We start from the raw sequence: 18,807 nt of genomic DNA on the forward strand, positions 1-18,807 counted from the left end.
TACACAATCCCTGAATGAAAACTATTGTTACACATATTCATTTTCGTATGACCAAAGTTACTAGAAATTGAATCAAAAAAAGTGTGCGTCAAACTATTTTAGCCACTGCTGAAGAAACAAGCTGTGCTGTCTGGAAAGGTGGAGCAATAAACACCTCCCATATGTGTTCCTCCACTGAAACTAATGAATTGAAAGTAATTTAATGGATCAGTACACAGAAGAGCCAAGAATAGTTGCAGGAATGAGTGGTGAATAAAACCTGCATTTCATTATTTGACCACAAAAATGAATGTAAAACACATTAGATTGATTTTAATTTGTAGAATCTGTGTGCAACATCTCGTTAATGTGTTTTAATATGAGTGTTATGCTGCTGCACGGCTTTGTTTCTTACTGCAATAAGAACAAAACCACAGCTGAGTGCTTTGTCATGCAGTATAATTTTATTACAAAAACGTTTTGTACAAATTTACCTGCATAATGGCAAAAAACGTGTATTTATCCTACTGAACACTTCACCTATTACCCTCAATCATCACTGGCAGGAAATGACTTAGCGCACCATGGATCATCCAGCAACATAAATAGAAGGTAACATTCATTTAAGCACCATTTCCTTTCAAGAATGTTGACCATGAACCCACGCATGATGTCAGTATAATATTAATAAATGCACATGTTGTACACAAGGCAAAAATAAAAACAATAGCAGTTTCACCAAACACCAAAGGACACTTCATTAAGCTTTATTTAGCAACAACCAGAATGAATCAAAGATGAAAAAGAAACACAGAAAATCGTCCAGATTAAACATTATAATATTGCTGTGCCTTCATATATTTTTATGCACTTTAATGTTCACGTCTTTGGGTTTTCGACACTTCCTCTATGGTAGATTGATAGCCAGATGTGTTGGCTTAGTCGATGTGTTGCTTTAATAAAATCTGTTTTAAAATGTTTGCAGTCAAACAATACATTTGTCACTTTATGATCCTGCTCAGTTATTGAAACAGAAATCCTCGACGTTGTTGAGTTTGATTGTCTGTAGTTCCTGGCTGTCCAGTAGCCGGTAACTGAAAGACACTCGGCTGACAAACTTCCCACTGGACACCATCCTCACCACCGTGTTGTCACAGCCGATCTTCATGTGGGCTACAGGCGGAAGAGAAGGAAACACTAAGAATTAGATCAACGAGCTGGTTTGTTGAACAAAAAGGGACAGAAAGGAGATCAGTGTGTACTCACTGGGGCCAGTGAAAGAGATGCATAGATCTGTGATGGGCAGCAGCTTTGATGTGTCGATGCCATTTCCGCCCAGCAGCTGAACAAAATCTCCTGTTTCTACACATCCAGGCATGGACCTCTGTGGAAACAACACGAGGGTACGATCTTTCAGCTTATCACAGCGAATCCGTCATATGTACCAGCACAACGAAAAAAAAATATAAAAGCAAAATAATTAAAGTCTAAAATTATGGTTTGGATATAAAAAAGTAAAGAGTTGCACGGACAAGCAAACTCACACACTTGTGTAAATGGTGCTTATGTTCGTCAGATAATAACATGATTGCTCACTTGTTCCCAAAGCTGGATATGACTCATACTAATGATCACGAGGAAAATTCAGCTTAGCTTGACGTCGTTGGGAGACGACATTAACCACTTGGACCCTCTGATTTTCCTCTTAACTCAATCTTGACAAAACATGTTTCCATTATAGCAAATGAGCATTGGCCACTTGGGGGCAGCAAAACTGAGCTGTAGTCACACTGACATCCAATTTTCATTCACTCTCCTTTTAGCTCTGTATTTGTTCTCCACCAACTGCTCATGGAAACGTTTGGCTCTTTAGCTGTAAAATGATCTGAAGTCTCCTGCTCTCTAACAGAGAGCAGACCTGAGTTCTCAGTTTACCTTGGGAAAGTTGTTGTAGTGTCCGAGGCTGAACTCTGAGATGTCAATTGCCACTGGATAAATGATGGAGAAGCTGCAGTTTCTGTGTTGCTGAGGGATCACCATTGTGTAAGTGCCCTCTGGTGACTGGGACATAACATTACAGGCTGCAAGGAGATGAAAAAGAACGGAGCAGTAACAGGGAGATTAGTAAGAATAATAAAGAACATTTTAACAAACAAGCAGCTGTGAAAACAAACCATGTGATGCTTTATAAAAACTCTAGAAATTATGAACTAGTTAGAGTTTCCCTTGGGTTTCCATATCACAGCATTTGCGATGGGATTGTGGTCCAGGTCCAGAAACCCTGGAGGCGAACTGTCCCCTGTTGGTGAACTTGATGACTAAAGCACCCTGCTAGGCTTGTGTCAACACCCCAGACCCACACATTAATCACTGCATCACTCTGATCACACACAGACGTCCAAGAGTAAGCACAAAGCTGAAGCATTTCCATCTGCACACATTTCACTGGGTTCTTCTAAAGTCTACTCACGGAAAGGGTTGATATGTTTCCTGATCGTCAGGGTGAAGCTGCTGCCAGTGTTGTGAATGCGGAAGAAGACCATGGCCACATTCTGAGAGGAGCGCACGCTTCTCCTCAGTGACCCCGAGTCACAGTAATCCACATAGCGCTCGTACAGAGGCAGCGGGTGGTCCTGGGAGCTGGGGAACTTTTCTCCTTTCATCACCCAGCCGTCAAACACCTTTATGGGAAACCGAGAAGAAGCCGAGAGTGAGATTTTATTTTCAATTAAAGATGACTTCAGAGTTTTCTTTCAATTCTTTTAAAAGTAAAATTACTTCTATGATAAAATACTTGGAACTCTGAGCAGTTTTTGTGCATCTTAACTTGCACAAAATCTCAGATTAGACTATTTAACCTGTAGAGAGCATCAGCATGCAGTCTTAACGTAAGCAGTTTGTGCACAAGTGCCTTAAATGAGAGCTTTTATTTCATCAGGAGGTGTTTGTAAGCCTGTGTCCCAGTGGGCATGCAGAAGTGCACGGATTACTAAATAAGCACACTGTTGTACAGTAGATATGAGAATTAGCCTCCATGCAACAGGTGTCACTTATTTTACAATTAAAGTTCACTGTGTGGAAATAAAATCTGTTACTGTTCATGTTTTAGCTTCCTGATAATATTTAACACATGATGCAGGGACTTGTGGGGTTGTTTACATGTAAGGGTTCAGTTTACCGTGATGAAGTCTCCTCCCCTGCAGTCGATGTCCACACTGTCATAATCCACACTGAGCACTTCATTGGGCTCTGCCATGAAGAAAGCTGCGCAGCTGAGCTGAGGACGCTCTGCAGTGAAGGTGAACTGACCCTCCACTGCCACCATGTCCAAACAACCTGAGAAACACATGATTCACACAACAGATGGAGGCTTTATATGTGTAAGCTTTAGATGCTTTTTGATTTTGTTGAATTAATATCTTAATTAAAGTCATTAGTAATAAACTGTTTTAGTTCTAGTGTCTTTTTATGTCATGAATTTATATTTTTTATCCTTTTATAGATAAAAAACAACTAAAAATACGCATGGACTGAAGAAGCATTAAATTGTTATTGCATGATTCGTGACTTACGTAAAGGTCTGCGATACATCAACTCCTCTGCTGTTTCTCTCTTGAGTTCCGAATTGAAAAACGAATATAAATCATCTTTGGAGATCTCGTTGTTCTGCAGAAACAAATGCAAGTTTATAAAGTTTGACAGGTGCCCATGGACATTATAAGGAGAGAATCACATTGTATATGTTAAAGCATGTGCTAAAACTTACCTCGATATACCTGGAGTCTCCCTTGAGGACAAACAGACACAACACCAGAAAGAAGAGCTGCTCTCGGAAAGTGCGCTCCATAACGCGCATCTCTGTCTGCAAGGCGCACCTGAGCGGAGAAAGTCTGTGCTGCGCTTCTTCCAGTGCTGCTTTTTATAGGAGCAAGTCCTTTAACGAGCGACTGACAGGGTCGCTGTCACCCACCGTGGACCCCTCTCATCCCACCTCACCTCACCTCCCACATCCCCCCTTCTCCTCCCTTCCTCCATCAACTGCGTGGTTGTGACGAGAGCAAGGATGGACAAGCGTGACGAGAGATAGTCAAAGACAGAGACAGAGATGAGCAGCTGATGCCAAAACCACGCGTCATCTTCCTTGAAACTGTCTCATCTGTCTGGTCCACAGTGCTCATTAAACAACTGATCCACGACTGAAACTTGCTTTAATGTAGATCACTGCGCACTGGTTCGACGTTTCTCTGACACAGCACTGGTCAGATGATTGACTGAAATCATTGATTATGTGCATTTAATACTAACAATCATAAATATCTGGAATATCTGGAAGCATCAAATTAATGGAACAACACCTACTGTGGCTTCATGTGGCCAAATAATGCGCAAGATGATGAAGATCATGTGATACAATCTTACTCCTCATGAAGCTTAGTTTGTCACAAAAAAAATTAGATCACGAGTCAAATACTTAAATACATTTAATTTTTATTGCATTGGAGAAAATGAAAAAAAAAAAAACAAAACAAAAAAAACCTATCAACAACCACCATATTCAGCTCATACCAGGGCCAAACTGTGCTGCTGCTGTGGTCCATCACCAAAAATAAAAACATTTGGTAAGATTAACGCGGTTTGTACTAATCTCAAATTACAGTTATTAACAAGAGAAGCGTGGCAAACAGGAGTCAAAGGTCACGGTAGACCCCTCCCTCGGTACCCAGCAGCCTATAGAGTGAAGCGTAATTGTGTTTCCTCAGCGCACACAAAGATGGCGGGAGCGCGGAGACGCTGCGTTACAGGTGATCTAGACTGACGTGATGATGTTAACGTCTAACTTTAATAAAAAACAGCTCAACTGGACGGAAGGAAGTTCCACAATTACCAAAGTGAACCTCACACACGTAAGAAACAGTCAGTGCCTGGATTAAACTGGACCTGCGCTGTAAAACATGAACTGCTGTTGGGCCTCCTGTGTTGTGCGCCATGGCTCGGCCACGACCTGTCACCACACTTCACCACAGTCTCCACACATGCTGCTCCAGCGACACACGACAGGACTCCAGCTCTGAGCTCCAGTTAAAACCCGGAGGTGAGTGCTTGGAGATTTCTGTGGGCCTCCCAGACTTCACCTTTAGCCTGTTGGTTACAATAATAATACCCAGTTACTCTCCAGTGATGGTAACACACTCATTAAATGTCTTGTAAAATCTGCTTTAAGTGTAAAAGTCGTTCTTCTCCATCAGTCAACTGTGAGTCTGCTGCTGTTTTGATTGTCTGCCTTAAAATGAACAGCAGCTGCTTAATTAACATCTATGAAAATAAATTAAACAGATATTTATTTACAAATTAAAACATTTCAAAACACAGGGAGAGGTGGTTAAAGACAATGTTGGCATTACATCCCAATCCCTCCAAGTCTGTTCACAAGTTAGAGCAAAACTTTAGAGAAAGGGAACTGGACATTTGTCGTCAGGTCAAGATTTTGATTTGACAGCAATCAAACACCTAACAGGGAGAATAATGTCCACAGGCTAACGATGCAGTGTGTTAATGTTAACATTACACTGTCCAGTAGCATGAAGTGTGCAATGGATGTACCTCAAAGATCCAGGTTTAGTCTCTGTATTACTGATTATAGAGAACTGAGTCATTGCAGATTTACAGAAGGCTGAAACATCAGAAAAGATCTTTCTTCTAGGACTGAGAGACAGGATGGAGAACCAGAATTACAACATCGGACCGTTGGAGGTTTATATTCGCTCAACACCGATGTCTAACCCATGTAACAACCTGCTGTGATTTATCCAGCGCTCACTGTACACCCAGAGTATATTCCCTAAAGCTGCGTTCACGCCTGCCTTGTGTGACGTGGCCCCTAACAAACCCTGGAGGTGAGGAGACTCTGTGAAACCTGGGTCATCACCAAATAAGCAGTATCGAGTAGAGATTCAACAAAATTAGAAACAGCTGCTCGTTATGAACTAGACAATATCAAGAGGAATTTCTCTCATCATGTAAAATACATATTATGTTTGTGTCTCACATCTTGCTCTTCTTCTTTATCTACGTTTCATGATTTCCTCATTTATAGTCACAGAAAACTGAACTGAGGGTAAAAAACTTCATTGTTGAAAAGTTTGAAGTCGCTTGCACAGATTTTATTTAGAGTCAAGGACATGAGTACTTGTCTTGCACCTGTCTGAGCTGGGTCCCAGAGGTCTGCAGGTGCCGCAGGCTGTTGAAAAGGTCAGGCCATTCAAATGCAGATATTGGATTTGGTGTAATCCCCACTCTCAGTGACGAGCAGGACAAAACTGCATGTTTGCATTGCCATGATAAGCTACAAGTCCTAGTTTATATTTAAACTTAACAAATCAGGCCCTAGATAATGCGGTAAAATATCTGTATACAGTAGAAGGCAAACAGAAAAAGCAGAAACCAGTGCTTTGGGAGTTTTCTTTGGCCACTGGAGAGGTTCATTTAATCCTGAGACGTGTGATTAAACAGCAGAAATCATTAAGTGCTGGTGAAGAAGCTTCATTATACTCATCAAGTCAGATGCTCCCCATTGTATCCTCTGAAAGTCAAATACATTATATTTTAGTTTGAGTGTACTGGACATAATTAATGTCCACTTTATTACATAAGAAGCATTAAATCTGTATGAGTTGGAGCTTGTAGACAAACTATAATGGACCAACATAAGATGGAAAATCTGCTGCTGACGTTTCAACAGTCTTTTCTGTTTGTCCTCCACTCGAGTCTAAAACCTAATAAATGGATCTGAAAAACGATGAAACCCAAAATGCATCAGCTACTTTTAAGATGAATATGCTTTACTGTCAGAAGTTTATTAAAAATTGAACCAAATAAACCCCGACCACAGATAACAGCCCCACACACACCGATATAAACTCTGAACATGCTGCCTCACAGGGTCACGAGCCAAACACTGTGACTGAGATGGTGTGATGTGACTGAGATATTGCCTTGTATCTGCTCCCCCCTGACACTGATAAACTGGCCTCACATTCAACAGAAATTACATGTTAATGAAAACTTTCTGAAATCGTTGGTAAAATTTCAGTCCCCCTGTTTTCCCATGTTGTCAGTAATAAAACAAAGAATTGCATTTCTTATCTCACGACAAACTGCCGCGGCTCATTGACAGTCTGTCGCACGTTTTGATGCTCAGACTAATACAAATGGTGGCAGGGGTACGAGGTTTGATCTGAGCATGCTTACATGTGTCCTCCACTCCATTAGATTTCATTCATAGGCTGCAGACTACTAGACTGGCTCTGTTGGTGTTTGTGTACGGAGTAGCTGAGGGTCTCTGTTGTTCATCAAAGTCATGTCAGAGGCCTCATTTTCAGGATATTCCTCATCTTCTGAAGGGGACACTTCCTCCCAACTAGCCTGTCTGTTTTTTGTTAGTAGTAAAATCACTGTACCTGCATCTAAATAATGTTTAAAACAAACATTACAGTATCTTTAAAATAGGGAGGTTATCCTCCTCATCTTAATACAGACTCCTGGAGATCTGGATTCTGTGATGTCCTACGCTCCCTCAACCCCTCTTTCATAATTTTAGCCTGTTGAATCCTGGGATTGTCATCCCGGAATATATTAAAGACAAGTTGCAAGTTAAATTTATCAGCTGTCTGTGTGTGAACAATGTTTTTATGACAAACAGTTTCTCTGTAACGTCCTCACGTTTCTTTAGATTGTGGCCATTTCTCATTTGGAGATTTGTTGATGCTGTCGATAATAATCTCCTCTCGTATTGACTGGTTTTCAACATAGTCAATTTTGCCTGCTGTAGTCATGTGACTGTCTGAGTCAATGTCTGAAACTCATCTAAATCTTGCATGAGAGTTGTCAGAAGACTTGTGTAAGAAAGAAACATGAAGCAAGACTCAATCAAAAATTTTACTTTTTCTACATTTATGTTTTAGTTTTTTCCAAATAACTCAAAATTATAGTTCACATTTAGCTGCTGTAGTCTGACACTGCACTGACTGTGTGTGTGTGTGTGTGTGTGTGTGTGTGTGTGTGTGTGTGTGTGTGTGTGTGTGTGTGTGTGTGTGTGTGTGTGTGTGTGTGTGTGTGTGTGAGAGAAGGATTCAGTTCAGCCGTGCATAATTCAGATTTAGAGAAACAAAGGCCTGCTTATGTCATTGCAGGGTAAGCCACACAATCCTGCAAGTTGAGCAGAAGAGAATCAAATCCAGCTTCCTGGATGAGACGGGATGAGAGAACATTCAGCATCTTTAGCTTTTAGGCGTCTTTGAAAAAACAGTTGTTAAGTATTTTACATGTTGAAGAATGGACAGAAAATACATATAACTTTGATGATTACCATCCATCTGGGGTTGGTCTTATTTATGTTAATTTAGGTTGAGCTGTATTTAATCAGGGAGTGTTGTTGAGATCAAGACCGGTCGTCTCCAGTTCAGGGTGAGACTAAGGAACTATAACCGTGGCTTTTGTTTTATTACAGGTACATTATTGTCTTCTATGAAAATGTTGTCGTCTCATTAAGTCAACTGTATAATTTCTGACGTTCTCTTTTCTTTAGTTGTTCTCTTTCTGCTCTGAATCTGTGGAAACTGCTTCACTTTTGATTCAAGCTAATTTAATCTGTGTCACTTTGTTTTTTCCTTCTTGGCTTTTGATCATTACACAGAAAGAGGAAATTACAAGTTGCAAAGATGGAAGTGATCTTACCTACTGTACTTCTTATGCCCTCTGCTGGCCTCATGAGGAGAATGCACATGAACTACAAATTGAGCACCTCCTGTGTAGACTTTTCATACTTTGATTAAATATTAGAACTGATACACAGCTTCTGATTAAACAAAAGCCACGTCTGCTATGAAGGAGGCATGCAGCTAAAGAATAGTAATAGAATAACTGACCGAAGAATCTTCATACCAGCTTCAGCTAAACTTAAAACACATGAGTACAGAACAAACTTAAACTTAAACTTACATCACTTACATTGCAGTTTTTCTCATTGATTTAAACATTCGTCACATTTTTAAATCCGTTCACGCACAGACTGAAACAGAAGACGACCGGTAACAAACAGCATTTTTGTGGCCAAACTAAACATATAGTTTAACACATCTTTCTGGTTAAACAGTTTCAACCTTGTGTGCTGATACTTCACATACATGACACTTTTCTGCACAAGGCAAAGAAAAATAGCAAGCATGCCCATCACAGCATGAATTAGATTATTTTCTCTCAACCCCGCTGCTCTCTGAAAACACCTGCACTATTTTGACTTGACAGATTAGGACATTGAATGTGGCTAGTATAATTTAAAGACAGACTGGAGATTGTAAGTGGTGAATTCTGAGTATAAAAAGACCAAAGCTTAATAACAACAGTACACGTATAAACATAGAAGAGCTGCAACAGCTGAGAAACCATGTAAACTGGACATTGTTATTTTTAGTAACGATCAGTTTTGCACGTGTTGTGTGTACGCCGACGCGTCTCCTGCTAACTTGGTGTATTTACAGTATAAATACAGCACTGTGTCTAGTCCCAGACATCTGTCAGTGTGCACCTTCACTCAGTCACCACAGCGGGGAGTTGATGGATCTGATCTCACACAGTAATATGTTCTGTTGATAGCACCCTGCTGTTATGTGGTTGTGTTTCTCTGTCACACCACAGAACAGCAGAACCAGTGAATTTTTATCTCTTTTAACACTGATTAGATGCACATTCTTCATCTTTTGCACTATATCCACACCTCTGTGTGCTTTTGTATGTTTTTATGTTTGTTCATTGTTGTCTGTAAGCTGCAGGATGCCTGAAATGTGCCTGTGTATTAATTAAGTTCCTGCCTTTCTGCCTTTCTGTCCATGTCTGTTCAGTCTTTCCAAATACTGCACGGTCCATTATTGTTCACTTCAAGTCAGCTGCAGCATTATATGAAAGAAAAGCGAGGGAGCTGCTGCCTTTTAGTTCCACAAATGCGCAACATGCACAACTATAGTCACGATCAAGGTTCGGTTCAGTCTGCTCAGTAAGAGAGTAGAGGAGCTTCAAACAGTTTGAATAGCTCACACATTAAATAAAATTATATCTTTGATTTTGTTCTTTAGATTAGATCCAGGCAGCTGACAGCTTGTCCTGGTTGTCCTGTGCTTGCTCGTCATGCCTTGTGGGTGAATGATTCCCCCATTGTCCACATCTCCTCATCTTCTGTCCAGGTACATTCTTGTAGTGAGTCCTAGCAGTGGAGCCACTGGGTTGTAGTGTGGCTGTGAAACATCTGCTACGACTGGCGTGCTTCAGGAGGAAAGGCTGCACAGTGAAAACCTCTTTGTTGACAATGTGTCTTCATGTGCGTCTCATGAAAAGCTTCAAATGCAGCTTCTCAGCAATCGAGATATTTATAGCAGCCCTTCATCACCATACCACCACCCTGACTTCTACCAATGGGCACTAGTAACTAACCTCAACAAGGGTCTGTGAGAGAAGATGATGAGACTTAGGATCCTAAGACTTAGGATCCTAAGTGCACTCTGTGACGTGTCAGGTGAAAACTCTGCTGCTGGTCTTTACAGCCACACGATTATTTCATGTGCAGTTACATATCATGAAACAATAGATGTAGATGAACTGTTTGTCTCTACCTGTCAGAATTCAATCTTCAAGCAGTTGTAATCATGTTTTTACACATTTTTACTGTATGATGTACAATAATCACACAGAACTTTTTTATTAGAGAGTTATAATAACCATAAATATGTAAAAATGATGCAATGCTTATAAAACAATAACAGAAAAGACAAATGACTATACAAAATAAGCACAAATATCTCGCTCCACGATAGCTGGGAAAGCCTGTGTTAAATGATGAAGCAGTCAGGATAACGAATGGATGAAGGAGCAAAAAATGTTAAGAAAAAGACGATAAAGGCGCAGAATGACCAAAGAAGAATCAAAACAATCACAATGACACAGACAACTACAACAGAACTATGAAGTGCTGCCCTATATGTCGTCTTATAGGTGTAGGGGTGTGGGAAATGTTATCCGTCTTTACCCAGGGGCCGTTGTCTCACTCTTCAGCTCTGATGGTAATAATTTACCATCCATTCATGTTCAGTGGTGGAACTACTTTAGTCTCTTATTTATGTGAAGTAACTTAAAAATACTCATGTTGGTCAAATACATTAAAACATTAAAATTAATACACAGGTCATAGTAAATAAAAGTACTGCGTTTGAAAGAGGAGTGAAAATATAGCATGAATACTGAACTACTTGAGTATTGTTGACTGGTTGGTACAGTACTTGAGTAAATGTACTTAAAGTATGTGTTAACAATTAAAGTAAAATTAATTTGAATGCAGCTCTTCCAGTTACATCCCAGTGTTTTTACTTTACAGTGGTACTTGTGCTCAGTTAAAAATCTTTTTGCTGCTCCATCCACCGTGCGTCTCTTGTTGCTCCTGACGCACGGTGAGGACACTAGGGCCGCACGGACACCGAGCAGCCTGCCGGTGAAGTCTGAACCGAGGAGGTTGTAAAGTTCAGAGGCCGACACCGAACTATCCACCGCGCGTAAATCGGCAGCTACTCACTGGGCCATCAGATGCAGTATTACCCATGTATTTATACTGTGAACGGTGTAGTATTAGATCCCGCGTTATTTAGATTTTCCACTGAAGGACAAAGACATGAGTGGACTCTCAACACAGGAAAGTGCCTTATTTCCCAATGGACCACGGAAGGTAGGAGCTCAGTGCTGATTTAAAAGTGTATTTTAACCATTTAATGCATCGAATTATTTGAATGAGTCGCACATCTGGCTTTATATTAAAAATATTACTCATTAATGAGCCAAAAATGAAAGTAAACAAACAAATCGGCGACTTTTTATCTCTAAGAAAAGTTGTTCCACAGAATTTTCTTTTAATAGTTTTAATCTTTTATTTCTCAGGCCACTCGTCAACAGTCCTTCTCTCCAACCTCCAGCTCTTTACACTGAGACATATGTCGTTAAAAGTCCAAACTCTTAAGCAGGAGGTCTTTACACCTCGTCGTGCACCTTTTGGTTCATTCTAGTTGTTGACAGCATTTATTTATTTGACATTTTGCTGCCAGGTTTTAAAAATGACGCAGAAGCCTAAATATGCGCAGACTGTGGCGATAGATGCACATGTGGACATCAGGGTCACCTGATATTTGAGGAGTATAAACTTGCTGATTGCTGTGCTGTAATAAAGTGTTGATCTACTGTTAAACACTGTGTGAGGCCTGCCACCAGGGGGCGCTCTACATTCCCAACTGAACATCACTGACTAGTGCTGGGTCTGATGAGCAGGATCTGAGGTTGTACACAGGCAAACACAAAAGTTTAAAGTCTCCCTCCAGTCAAGAAGGTGTTGGTTCGTTGTATTTGACTTCACTGTGCTGCCCTCTGTTTTCTACTCAGTGATGTTTGAGTTTCACACTGAGCTCATCTTAAAACAAGAAGACGTGCATGTGTGAATTCGTGCTTTCTGGATTTACCTTAGAGACGTGTGATGGGCAGGTTTGTAACTTCCAGTAAAGTGAACGAGTGTCTCTGAGAAGGATCCAGAGAACGTTCGGTGATGTTCGAAAAGCAGGTTTACACACGAGAAGGTTTAGTATTACAGTAAATTTAAACGGTTTGATGCACGACACTTTATTAAAGGTAAAAATCCTGGATTGATAATATTGTTCACAGAAAACATATAAGCAGTATCAAAAGTACTTACTGAAGTGGTGGAATAAGTACTTGGATATCAATCAATATGTAGCAATGAATCCCACAATGAGATAAATACTCTCTTAAAAGTAAAAGAACTCTTTATTCAGATTGGCTCATTTCATATAATTATGCATTAAGTACTCTTTAACACACTGTACCACCTTCATGTGCCGTTCAGATGATCAGACGATGTGAATCTAATATTTATAATGTGAGTTACTTCATGTACTGCTGGGTAGTTCAGTCAAAGTCATGATGTGTGTTTTGAATCATTAATCCCATTCTGAAAAGTAACAAGACTTAGAATATAACTGATAATAAGGTTAACAAATACATGTAATGAAGTAAAAGTGTACTGCGCCTTTTAAACTGTATTCAAAGTATGAAGTAGCACAAAATGGATACACACAAAGTAGAAATACTTCAATTGTACTCTAGTACAGCAGTGAAGTACATGTACTTAAAGTACTAGTTACTTTTCACCGCTGGCAGAATGACTGCAGTCATGTACTGCACTACTTTTCTGCAGCATTTTAATGTTGTTGTTAATCTGAACTGTTGTTTAATCAGTAACAGTCACTTCTACTGTATCGACCAAGTTCATCTGTACAGAGACTCATACCCTCTGGACTCTAGCAGAGTAAAAGTACAAGTACTCTACCAAGAGTAACTCTCCTTTATTAGTGCAACACTTAATGCAGCTTTTCCTCTTTTACTTAGTAAATCGGTTATATACAGGCCCGACCTGCTCCCACTGTACATGCAGTGTAATCGTGCTCCTCTTTGCTGTGGAGATTGGATATTTAACTGTTTTCAGTATACATACTAGATAATTCACACATCATCTAAAGTCAGAACATACCAAACTTTATCCCTATTAAAGCTTTTTAAACACTGAAAACGGCTTCATAGATAAGTCAGGAGGGTAAATGTGTGTTGGTGGACGTTATATCCTAATAACCTTTATGTGCAGCTGTTTGTTTCAGGGTTACACTAAACAAAATTGGTGACAGCAGCAAGAAAAACACTAAACTACCCGCTGGGTGTTTTTCTTTAGCCTAATGAAGTTAATGAACAATAAAATAGTTAAATTTCTAGGTCTAAGTGCTGCTATTATGTGTTTGACCAAGATTATACACATTTATGTTGTTTATCTGTTAATTTATCATTAGTAGTGTTTTATTTGCCCATTACAGAGCCAAACTTGTTGATATAGGCCTATTTTATTTCTGTTTCTTATTTTTTTTATATGATTAAGTGATTTATTCCTGCATGTGCATCTACCTTCTTGATGCGACGTGGAAAAAAGAACGTTAAAGCATAAATACATTAATAAACTCATGCAAGCTGCAAATTTAAACTGATTTCTAGTATGTGGTACCAGGTACCTTTAGTTTACAGGACAATTCATCTGGTTGGTTGATTAATCGTTTAATTCATTCATTTTTCAACATTATTTGGTTTCAGATTCTCACTTGAGGATGTTTTTTATTATCTTAGTGTTTTGAACTAAAACAAATAATTAGTGACTATTTTCATCATTATAGTTCATATTCTCAGTGCTGTTGTCTCACTTCCATAGCATGATGCCAAAGGTCAGATGTCAAAGGTCAGCCTGAATCACTTTGTGAGCCTTCATGCCAACGCCTGAGAGCTGCACTGTATCATGAATGTAAATAACACATAAACAGAAGGAGAAGGTTGAGTCAGTAAGTGGTTTTTCATCAAGCCTCCATTACTTTGATGGCATCCTGTATAATTCAGCATAGTGAGGCTTTAACTGACCCCTGGAGTCAGGGCATGACCTCCGGGGAGAGGAGAGGGTCGAGGTGGAGAGATAGAAGTGATATAATGTCAGTGTGATGTAGAGAGAGAAAGGGGTGGGGGTGATGGGGGTGGACCACGGCCAATGATCGGCAAGCTAAATAACTAAAGTAGAGACAGAAGAGATTTCATGAAGCCAGTTTCTCTCCGTGGGCCTCGAACGCGAACATGTCGCCGAAGATGAGCGGAGATCCACGAAGCCGGATGTGAAGCAAGAGGTGATGAAGCGCAGCCAGGTGGTTTAGTCCATTTATTAATTGTATTCATTAGTCCGGGTCATTTCATACGTGCGTCAGCGGGTGGTACAGGCCATTAGCAGGGTTTAGATTATAGCCTCACGCACGCTGTGTCTAAATATGATGTCGAATTCAGGGATCCTTCAATAGCGGAGGCTGAGGACGAACCGGATTCATGGGACGCATGAATTATCGTCGATACCTCGCGTTTCCCTCCCTGGAAGTGCTCAAACGGAGGTGTGTGGAGGAGAGAGCGATCTGAGCCCGCAGCCGATGCCCGGAGAAAACAGCAGCCTGTGTGCAGGCAGCTGTGGACGACGGGAAGGTGGTACCCAAGTGCCGGTGTTTATTATCTGGGATCTGATTCCGGAGGCGCGTCGCTGAGGTATGGGCTGCGCTCCCAGTATCCACGTCTCTCAGAGCGGGGTGATCTACTGCCGAGACTCAGACGAATCCAACTCCCCCCACCAGACCACCACCATCTCTCAGGGCACCGCGGCCACGCTCCACGGGCTCTTCATCAAGACCGATGCGGCCGAGACCATCCCCTCCGTCATCACCTACCAGAGCCGGCACTCGCGCAACAACTCGCACCGGGATCGCAAAGAGAACAGCGGTGGACACATCTGCATCGAGGCCGAGACGCAGACCAGCCACACCAGCGTCAAGGTACAGTGCAGTGCAGTGGAGTGGAGCAAACTGAACGGCTAGCTCTACGTCCACCCCCCCTCTAGGTTTGAATCCCACTCCTTTCTGTATTTATGAGCGTCCAGCACAGACTGGGACACGATGCGCTGACTAGCTGGATGTTTAGCTCATGTGCCACAGAGGATGGTGTGTGCATGTGGCCGTGAATTATTTTATGATGACAGTAAAGAAACTTCCACATTTACATCCTGCTCTGTAGCCAGGGCGGGATCGGCGGCGGCTTTGCGCACGCACGATCCAGCTTGGACGCGGCGGTGTGGGTCTCCTCTCTGCTCCGACTGCAGCTGTGACACTGGCCGCCTGTCAGCGCTTCGGGACGGGGGAGGGGCTCAGGTAGCAGCCGCTGCTCGGTGGGGACAGTAACGTGAGAGAGTCTCCAAAACACCAGGAAAAGTCTCCAAGTGGTTTTGGAAAGTCGCCAAGTTGGCAACGCTGGGGCAAATGACAAGCAGCAGCAGCAGCAAACAGCATGTTTTAATGTTAGAAAAGATGACATACCTCTAGTCCTACTGCTTTTCTGAAAGCCACACCTGAGGGTCAGGGGGCCTTCTCACTATCACAGTATCAATGTGATAAACCGATACCTGAGATGCGCACTGACAAGTCGTCCCTCCCCCTCTTCCGCAGTGCACGGTGCAGGACAGGTTGAGGATCATGTCAATCAATTCATGAGACCCACTGGATAGGCCTGAAAAATATTACTTTTATTTTATTTATTTATTTATTTATTTATTGATGGCTTGCAGCAGCGCCCCCTTCAGCACTTGGCGCCCTAAGCGACCGCCTGTACGTGGATGGCCTTTGCCAGTTGCCTGCTCTGTGAGGAGGCCTTTTATTGTCAGTCTGTGTGTTATCAGAGGAGACGGTTAGATTATAACTCACTGTACAGTAGCTCAGTCAGCTTCCTCTCTTTCACTGTCTGTCAGCCCCTCCCTGCTGCAGAGATGATAAGTTAATGGAGCACAGTGGTTGAGTTGGTAAAAGACCTGATGCAGGCAGCATGTTACCTTGTTTTAAAAGGTGTATGTAATATAACAGGAGTGGTATCACACTCAGAGGTTCATTAATAAAAAGCAGCTGATCTGACGGGCTGAACAAAGTTGTTTATATCACTGTCATGTACGTGGAAGGACTTTTTAAAGTGTTTATTAGTGTTGCAATGTTACGAGTTGCAATAAATCTACCCAGCAGTACGTAAAGTAATTCAAATTATTAGACATATGATCATTAAAACAGCGTGTAACAAATGAACAAGCTCCATTGTTAAAGTGACAAACACAATATTGTACCAATAAATCAACTCAAATCCAATATCAACACATTCTTAGATTGTGAACAGAGAGCGCTCTCAGCCAGGCCGAGGATTCATATCATAAGTTTTTATTCTAATGATGCTTATTGGTTAAAACACCAGCTGGTTTCCACCACAACAGGTCTTCAACTCTGCAGAAAGTGTTAAAGAAAAGTAACTTTCTGAATGCAGGAGTTCCAGCTGTGCCGTACTTTTACTTCAGTAAATGATCTGAGTACTTCTTCCTGTAAAGTAAATGTTATAGTTTTGTGTCCAAGTGAAGTGTCACCATTAAAACGTGCTGTATGAATAACAGCTGCTCGTAGGGTTGTGACCCTTCTCCGTGCACCTTAGAGGTAGGTGAAGTTTTCCCAGAAATGCTTTGTTTGCATTTCTCTATCAGATCTCTCGAGAGTCAGTATAGCCTCTAGTCTGTGTGTTACAACAAAAGACTGTTTACAGTCTATTGTTTATTATCTCTAAGTTCAGTCCTGCAGTTCACCCTCAGACAAAGGTTTCCAGAAACACAATACGCTGTCAAATGAGCACAAATGTGCGGCCGGTCACTTAGTTGTTAAGCAACAGAACGTGTGCGTCAAGGTGCTAAAAGTTCAAGGATCATGTGATCATTTCGATGATGTCCCTCACACTGGATGGTGTTTATCACCGGCAGGTCTGCTGCTAATAAAGAGCAGCCACGATGCCTCCATAGGGCACTGAGGTTTGACAAACTCTGTTTTTCCAATTCAGTTGGATATTAATGTCTTTGTAGTCACAAAGTAGGCATTGAGTTACTTATTAAGGATCACTGGGCAGCTCATTACATTCACAGTGGGAGCTAGGACCTAAATTAATAAGCTAAAAAGCAAATAACTCGCTCACTGTGCTCTAACTTTTCTGCACCTCTCTGTCTTCCTCTGCAGAGCCTTCATAAGGAAGTTGGTGCCGACAGATATTCTATCACCGTGACAAAGAAAACACTCAAACCCACTTCGTTTTTATGTAATAGCTTATGACATTTCTCATTTCTTAAGTTAGTGAACCAAATGAGTGTGAAGAAGTTATGGCGTGAAAACATGAAGGCGACACAGACGCACTGTCTTGTTCAGCTGTTTTCAATCAACGTTTGGCAAATCCAAAATCCACCGTGAACATCGTAAACTTGTGGAGATGTGTACACGTCCTGTCGTATTTTATGTGTGCTTTTCACTTGTTGGTGGATTCCTCTCATGGGGGAGCATGTGAACAGATACTTTTTTATATTTATAATCGCACCCTAGAGGATATAACTTTGTTTTGTTAAGAAGTAGTGCAGCAGATGACTGTCTTCATACCCTCAGAACAGATTAACCCGCTCAGGCATGGAGGAGATTTTACAAACTAAAACTAGATTTATTCTAAAAGTTTTTTGTAACAGTGATATATAACATTTAAAGACTGTTAAAATAATATGGAAGAAAACGGGCTCGCTAAGAGTTGAATGAAAATAAGTAGTGATCCAAACGGGGTGATAATATTTCAGTCTCTAGTTTCATATCTTCTGTACATTTGTCTAATGGGTTTCGGTCGGTGCCGATAGTGTGTGTGTTGGTTTGTCAGCTGTTTCTTTCCTCTCCCTCGGTCCCCCTCTGTCTCTGAGGACTGAAGAGACGATCAATGATACCATTTATTATGAAAACCATCTGCCTTTCCCTGCAGGATTTTTTAATCTGTCATGGTGTGGATCACAGTCCCATGTGTGTTCGTGTGTGTGCATGTTTATATACACGAGTCATTTGTTTACCCCTCCAGTCAGTGCAGCAGCGGTGTGAACAGTCACATGTGAAGGAGCTGATGCTGCTGGCCTGTACAGAGATCTCTTCAGGGTGTCTCGCACAGTCACCGACTTAAGAATAGAAAGACGAGAGCCTGAATTAGCACTTTCTCAGCATTGTCAGTTCTGTGTTCTGAAAAAGAAATACTTTACCAGGTGCTCCACTTTAATCAGATACTACTAATACT

At 41.2% G+C, this 18,807-nt stretch overlaps 2 protein-coding genes across 4 annotated transcripts in view; one reads left to right on the forward strand and one right to left on the reverse strand.

Moving 5' to 3' along the window:
* Positions 1–518: 518 nt before the first annotated feature.
* On the reverse strand, positions 519–3,855 carry crhbp (corticotropin releasing hormone binding protein). The gene is made up of 7 exons (XM_026355996.1): positions 3,746–3,855; positions 3,552–3,645; positions 3,158–3,315; positions 2,450–2,660; positions 1,915–2,060; positions 1,246–1,363; positions 519–1,152 (listed from the first exon to the last, which is right to left on the reverse strand). Exons 1-7 carry the CDS (start codon positions 3,833–3,835, stop codon positions 998–1,000), a joined length of 972 nt encoding a protein of 323 aa, XP_026211781.1. The 5' UTR covers positions 3,836–3,855; the 3' UTR covers positions 519–997.
* Positions 3,856–11,499: 7,644 nt separating this feature from the next.
* pde8b (phosphodiesterase 8B) overlaps positions 11,500–18,807 on the forward strand; it is a 38,300-nt gene continuing 30,992 nt past the window's right edge. The window contains exons 1-2 of one of the 3 annotated variants that reach the window (XM_026353938.1): positions 14,012–14,807; positions 14,944–15,476. In XM_026353938.1, the coding sequence (XP_026209723.1) occupies positions 15,195–15,476 (282 nt within the window). In that variant the 5' untranslated portion in view covers positions 14,012–14,807; positions 14,944–15,194. Of the gene's footprint in view, positions 11,744–14,011; positions 14,808–14,943; positions 15,477–18,807 lie in introns of those variants that run through there. The other 2 variants (XM_026353939.1, XM_026353937.1) reach the window with 2 other exon arrangements.

This window comes from Anabas testudineus, chromosome 12, assembly GCF_900324465.2.
Source record: "Anabas testudineus chromosome 12, fAnaTes1.2, whole genome shotgun sequence".
NCBI classification, from domain to species: domain Eukaryota; kingdom Metazoa; phylum Chordata; class Actinopteri; order Anabantiformes; family Anabantidae; genus Anabas; species Anabas testudineus.

Bases quoted from the DNA above. Each gene is read 5' to 3' on its own strand.
- crhbp (XM_026355996.1), bottom strand. From the start codon at position 3,835: ATGCGCGTTATGGAGCGCACTTTCCGAGAGCAGCTCTTCTTTCTGGTG. The intron at 1,364-1,914 runs GTAAACTGAGAA...TTGTTTCCACAG, and splicing joins ACTACAACAACTTTCCCAAG to AGGTCCATGCCTGGATGTGT. The intron at 1,153-1,245 runs GTGAGTACACAC...TTCCGCCTGTAG, and splicing joins CATCTCTTTCACTGGCCCCA to CCCACATGAAGATCGGCTGT.